The sequence below is a fragment of the Arctopsyche grandis genome, chromosome 2 (assembly GCF_051622035.1).
Source record: "Arctopsyche grandis isolate Sample6627 chromosome 2, ASM5162203v2, whole genome shotgun sequence".
NCBI classification, from domain to species: Eukaryota; Metazoa; Arthropoda; class Insecta; order Trichoptera; family Hydropsychidae; genus Arctopsyche; species Arctopsyche grandis.
This window is the reverse complement of record NC_135356.1, coordinates 3,628,235-3,634,130: the sequence shown is the minus strand read 5'-3', so window position 1 is coordinate 3,634,130 and position 5,896 is coordinate 3,628,235. Positions and strand designations below refer to the sequence as shown.

General features: G+C 33.5%; 2 protein-coding genes across 2 annotated transcripts; both read right to left on the bottom strand.

The window, feature by feature from the left end:
- Window positions 1-373: 373 nt before the first annotated feature.
- LOC143922837 (uncharacterized) lies at window positions 374-1,918 on the bottom strand. Its single transcript, XM_077446192.1, has 12 exons — window positions 1,884-1,918; window positions 1,770-1,802; window positions 1,627-1,680; window positions 1,503-1,535; window positions 1,357-1,410; window positions 1,208-1,258; window positions 1,070-1,126; window positions 967-999; window positions 821-868; window positions 698-730; window positions 561-614; window positions 374-461 (listed from the first exon to the last, which is right to left on the bottom strand). Exons 1-12 carry the CDS (start codon window positions 1,916-1,918, stop codon window positions 374-376), a joined length of 573 nt encoding a protein of 190 aa, XP_077302318.1.
- On the bottom strand, window positions 1,884-2,755 carry LOC143922760 (uncharacterized). Its single transcript, XM_077446099.1, has 2 exons — window positions 2,265-2,755; window positions 1,884-2,185 (listed from the first exon to the last, which is right to left on the bottom strand). The coding sequence occupies exons 1-2, from the start codon at window positions 2,636-2,638 to the stop codon at window positions 2,122-2,124; spliced, it is 438 nt and encodes a 145-aa protein (XP_077302225.1). The 5' UTR covers window positions 2,639-2,755; the 3' UTR covers window positions 1,884-2,121.
- Window positions 2,756-5,896: the final 3,141 nt, after the last annotated feature.

The window sequence follows — 5,896 nt, the reverse complement described above, 5'->3', positions numbered from 1 at the left end:
AATTAACAAATATCACATTGAATTTATCAGTCTTATATGTATGTTATCGGAACAACTGACCAATAGCTAATGCATACACATTCTAAAAACCGTACAATAAAAGGGTGTGTATCGAACACACCATATTCTATTAATAAGTATCACATTGAATCAGTCTTATTAATTGAACTTACTAACTAACAATACATTTGTATGTATAAAGGCACATAACTTTGTTTCGCCAATCACAATATTCAATAGCTACGCTATATAAAGCTACATTCGTGTAAAATACTAAATATTTAAATGAGATGTTACCCTAAAGAGGTCCACATCATAAACAAAAATTAAGTATTAAGGACATTAAGAAAATTATCGATGCACAGTTGATGATTCAGAATTTTGGCCGAGGTCGAAGAGAATACGGGTGAGACGGAGGCAATCGCCTTTTTTTACATATTTTTGACTGGCGCATCGCTAACCTACAATAGTACAATAGTAATGATTAATACAGCAGATGATAACAAATAATAATAATGTGTACATAAATATATTTTATGTATTGTACAAGTACGACTTACGTTTCCGAAGTCATCGGTGATCCCGATCTAACCGGCTCCACGTCGCTATCAGAGCTGAAATTTAAATGCGATTGCCATTATAAACATATCCAAGAATTGATAATAATACAGGAATAATATTAATCGGTGAGACTTACTCTGTTGATGAGGATGCAGCCTCGCTATTGGACCTGAAAGAATGGTAATTGTAATTATAAATATTGTTAGACATGGAGAAACATTCACAAATTACATACATGTTCGATGCACTTATTACTTACATTTCCGATGGCGCTTTCCAGTCATTATCCTCGGATTCACTCTCCGAGCTGAAATTTTAATGCGATTGCGATTATTAACATATCGTAGATAATCAGATACTATACATATATGTATAAGTATAAATAAATAGACATGTGTGATTTACCCGTTCAACGAGTTAGCACACTCTTTGACGGACCTGAAATTAAAGTGATTGTAATTATGAATACTGTCTACCATCGATAAATAATGTAAGCAGCAAAACTTACATTTCAGGTAGCGTGGCCCGGAAAAGGGGTTCTTCGTTTGCACAACCCCTTTTGAGGCTGAAATTGAAAATAATTCGATTCATAACAAATCCAAGAACTGACAACAGAAACAATATGTAAATGTAAGTTAAAACTTACGTTCGGTATATAACGGTCGAATTTTGACTGACTTCGGAATCGCTATCCGAGCTGAAATTTAAATTAGTGCGATTATTTACATATCCGGAAATTAATAATGTGATTTACTATAAATTATCATACGTATATTATAAGCAGTTACAACTTACGTTCCGTATAAAGTCAGCGAGCTTTCACTTTTTGTTTCCGAATCACAATCCGAGCTGAAATTTAAAAGCGATTGAAATTATTGACATATCCAAGAATCGATAATATAATAATACAGAAACAATACATATAAATGTATGTGACTTACTCGTTTGGCAATGTTGCTGCCTCGGAGATGGGTCTGAAAGAAAGGTGGTTGTACATAATTATGGATAAAGTCAATCATTGATAAAAAATCATACTCGTACTGTAGGTACATTAGAACAACTTACATTTTCGATGGCCCTGCCGAAGGTGGGCTCATCATCTCAACTTCGAATGCCCAGCTGAAATTTATAAGTGTTTGCGATTATTAACATATCCCAGAATTGATAATACTACGGAAACAATATATAAATATTTGTATGTGACTTACTCTTTTGACGGTGTTGCTGCCTCGGTGATGGACCTGAAAGAAATATGAATATTGTCAATCATTGATAAAAATATCATACTCATACTGTATGTTAGGTACATAAAAACAACTTACATTTTCGATGACGATGCCGAGGCTGGGCTCAACATCTCAACATCGGATGACCAGCTGAAATTAATAAGCGTTTGCAATTATTAACATATCCAAGAATTGATTCGCGATATACGGGAATAATATATATAAATGAACGTGACTTACTCTCTTAACGGTGTTGTTGGCTCGGTGATGGACCTGAAAGAAAATCGATCGTTGATAAATAATTAGACTCGTACTGTTTGTACATTGAAACAACTTACATTTTCGACGGAGATGCGGAGCGTCGACTCCTCATTGCCACACCGAGCCGACTCTCGGAGCTGAAATTGAAATTGAAATTGATCGCGATTAATAATAGACAGAAAAACATCGGTTGGTACACAGTTGGGAATGACTTACTCGCGAGGCTCTCGTGGATCCAAGATGTGCTCCAGCTCGGCAGCAATCGACTGCCACATTTTCTTGACTTTGGCGGCGCTGATCTTGGAGACGTCTAACGAGGTCGGGTTGATCCTGGACTTGGTCTTGATGACTCCTCGAGGCCGGTGTCGGATCCGGTCACCCAACCAGGTCAGAAGTGGAATCCTGGACCCGAAGGCTGCAGCTTGCCGGTCGATGAAGCTGGCGACGCGGCCAGCTCGGACTCCGACCGTTCGCATCGATTCGCAAATTGACACGTTGCTGTTGCCATTTGCATTTGCATCTCCACTGCCACTGCCACTGCCACTGCCACTGCCACTGCCTCCGTTGGGGTTGGGGTTGGGGTTGGCCATCTTCAGTTGCTCAATTGATCTTTCAGAGTGCGCCGACCGAAACGTGCAGACTCGACCGAACCCGCGCACCGACTGTCACTTTCGCAAAACTCGCCTCTCGAAGTAAACACAAATGTTATCGGAAAAAAATATGTAGTTAACCGCTTCAATTTTATTTTACTTGTCAACGCAACGTTTATCGAACTAAATTTCACTAATTTACTTTTTCGAACTAAATGCATTTCATTTATAAAATACAATCGTAAACAAATCCGATTATCGTTATCCGGATGACAACACTTTAAATATTATTTTATTTTTCATTGTAGAAAATGTTAGTAATTGCATTGTATCGAATATAATATGCAAATACTTGCACAAGACAAAAGTTCTACTTCCGGTTGTCGGATTTTGTTCAAATTTTTTTTATTATTTAAAATCAGTATAATTATTATACACATTAAATATCAAGAAGATAAAAATAATTTCAAAATAAAATAATTAAATATTATTAAATATTTTTATTATTTAAATAAAATATTAAATTTTATTTTATTTTTCATTGTAGAAAATGTTAGTAATTGCATTGTATCGATCGAAATACATTTACAATTAGAAGATGCAATCGAAAAAATGTATTCTTATTTATCCGGTTGACGACAGTTACAGTAAATATTACTGATCAGATTGACAGCAATAATCAAAATATTGCACCATCGCATCGCATCGCATCGCATCGCATCGCATCGCATCGCATCGCATCGCATCGCGTCCCGTGCCGAGTGACGTTCGCAGCCACTGGCGAGTCATTTGTCTGAAAGGAAAGGAAAAAATTCAAGTATTGATCTTGTATTAATGTTATGAAAATAAAAAAACTCACTAAATTCAATAAACCGGAAGTGGGATTTTATCCTCTTAGAAAGGTCAAAAATGTTGTCGCCTGGATCCTGTCCACACCCGTGAACGTATTAAGCTGAAAATTTATATTTGTATTATTTATGTACGAACTTAGGGTTACACGACAATTGGTGCAAGTCCAAAATGTTCAACGACAAAATGTACCCGAAAATTAGTGCACTGACAAAATGTACCCGCGACAAAATGTAAACGGAAAAAATGTTCAAGCGACAAAATGTTCAAAAATGTTCAAAATGTTCAACCGTATCCAATATTTTCTTATTTAAATTGAAAAAAAAAACTTTCCGAGCGTATGAACTGCAGATTACATTGCATTAGTTTATATGGCAGGGCTTCTCAACCGTCTCCAAAATTTTCTTTATTTCAAATGAATAATCTACTTTTCATCGTACACATCGCGGGCGTTATTAAATTAGTATAAATGTCAGGGGCTCTCAACCGTATCCAATATTTTCTTATTTAAATTGAAAAAAAAAACTTTCCGAGCGTATGAACTGCAGATTACATTGCATTAGTTTATACGGCAGGGCTTCTCAACCGTCTCCAAAATTTACTTTATTTCAAATGAATAATTTACTTTTTATCGTACACATCGCGGGCGTTATTAAATTAGTATAAATGACAGGGGTTCTCAACCGTATCCAATTTTTTCTTATTTAAATTGAAAAAAAAAAAGTTTTTATGCGTATTGCAGATGTCAATGAATTAGTTTAAATGTCAGGGGTTCTAAACCGTATCCAATGTTTACTTATTTAAATTGAAAAAATTACTTTTTAAGCGTATGTCATTGAATTAGTTTAACACCCTCACAGAGGTGCGAAGACCTCTGTGAGGGACAGTACATATAAGATAATTATAAATTTTAGAGTTATTTAGAGTTAAGTAATTAAGATGTATTTTTAAAATTAGCTTTATAGCTAAGATAATATATAAATAAATAAACGTAGAACGCCACGTTTTATTTTGATAAAACAGTTCCCAGCCAGCGGTCACGTGTACTTCGAGTTTTAACATTGAATGTGACCTTTACGGCGTCTCTAAATCAAATTCACATAATTTTTTTCCAAAATTTTGTTTAAAATGCAATTATTTTATTTCTTCTGCAAATAAGTCTTCTAGTGTACATTCGCAAGCTATATGTATAATGAAAGTTTTTTTTAAACTTAATATTTCATTATACAATTATAAGGCAAGAATATCAAATATTAATTTAGATAAATTTAATGTATTATTTTACAGTCAAGTCTCGAATTACGACTATTCGGATTAACGATGGAGAGATTTTACTTAGTGTTTAGCAAAAAACAAATGTATGAATCGGACATTGTATTGTAGAAAAAAGGAGGTATGTAAAAAAGGCAGACATTAGAAATTTACAGCTAAAATTATTTTTACATACCTCCTTTATGTTTCACATTAATATTGCATCATTTACAACTAACTATTATGCGTAAGGGTTGCATACAAAATTTAATTTTGACATGTAAAAGACAATTAAAATGTAAATGTAAAAAAAATCACGCGCGTTGAATAGAGATGGCAAAACAATAATATATTTTGAAATTAGTTCTATGATTGACAAATGAATTGTCTACACAAATGGACGAAAATATTGATCTTATTATAAATATTATTATAAATATTGATTGAAAAAAATTCAAGTATTGATCTTGTATTAATGTTATGAAAATAAAAAAAACTCACTAAATTCAATAAACCGGAAGTGGGATTTTATCCTCTTAGAAAGGTCAAAAATGTTGTCGCCTGGATCCTGTCCACACCCGTGAACGTATTAAGCTGAAAATTTATATTTGTATTCTTTATGTACGAACTTAGAGTTGCTAACGTTTTGGTCAGAATTCGTAAACCGGAAGTAGTATTTTTTTTTAAACAATATTTCATTATTTTATTTTGACCTTTTAAATTATTTTTATCCTCTTGATATTTAATGTGTATAATAATTATACTGATTTTAAATAATAAAAAAAAAATGAACAAAATCCGATAACCGGAAGTGAAATTTTGTCTTGTGCAAGTTTCCATACATTTGCCCTCAATTTGTATCGCACGATATCATACGATAGTTATTAGTTCAATTTCGAATTTTGTTTTGTTACCCTCTTATATTCCTCAAATACATAGATAAAGTCATGGGTTGGTCACACCCGAATTGTTGTTTTTTTGTTGACAATGCGTAGTATCTTATTGAGTTTATCTACAAAGTATTTGGTGCAGTATTGTTCATACAAATATTTTAAACGCAATTGAGTGTAGAAGCACACTTTTTATCCGAAATAGACGTTTGCTTCCTTCCGAAAAAAAATTACTTGGGAAGATTAAAACGAAAATATTTTTTATTCT

Bases quoted from the DNA above. Each gene is read 5' to 3' on its own strand.
- LOC143922760 (XM_077446099.1), bottom strand. From the start codon at position 2,638: ATGGCCAACCCCAACCCCAACCCCAACGGAGGCAGTGGCAGTGGCAGT. The intron at 2,186-2,264 runs GTAAGTCATTCC...TTTCAATTTCAG, and splicing joins GATCCACGAGAGCCTCGCGA to CTCCGAGAGTCGGCTCGGTG.
- LOC143922837 (XM_077446192.1), bottom strand. From the start codon at position 1,918: ATGTTGAGCCCAGCCTCGGCATCGTCATCGAAAAT. The intron at 1,681-1,769 runs GTAAGTCACATA...TATAAATTTCAG, and splicing joins GCAGCAACACCGTCAAAAGA to CTGGGCATTCGAAGTTGAGA. The intron at 1,127-1,207 runs GTAAGTTTTAAC...TTTCAATTTCAG, and splicing joins TCGACCGTTATATACCGAAC to CCTCAAAAGGGGTTGTGCAA.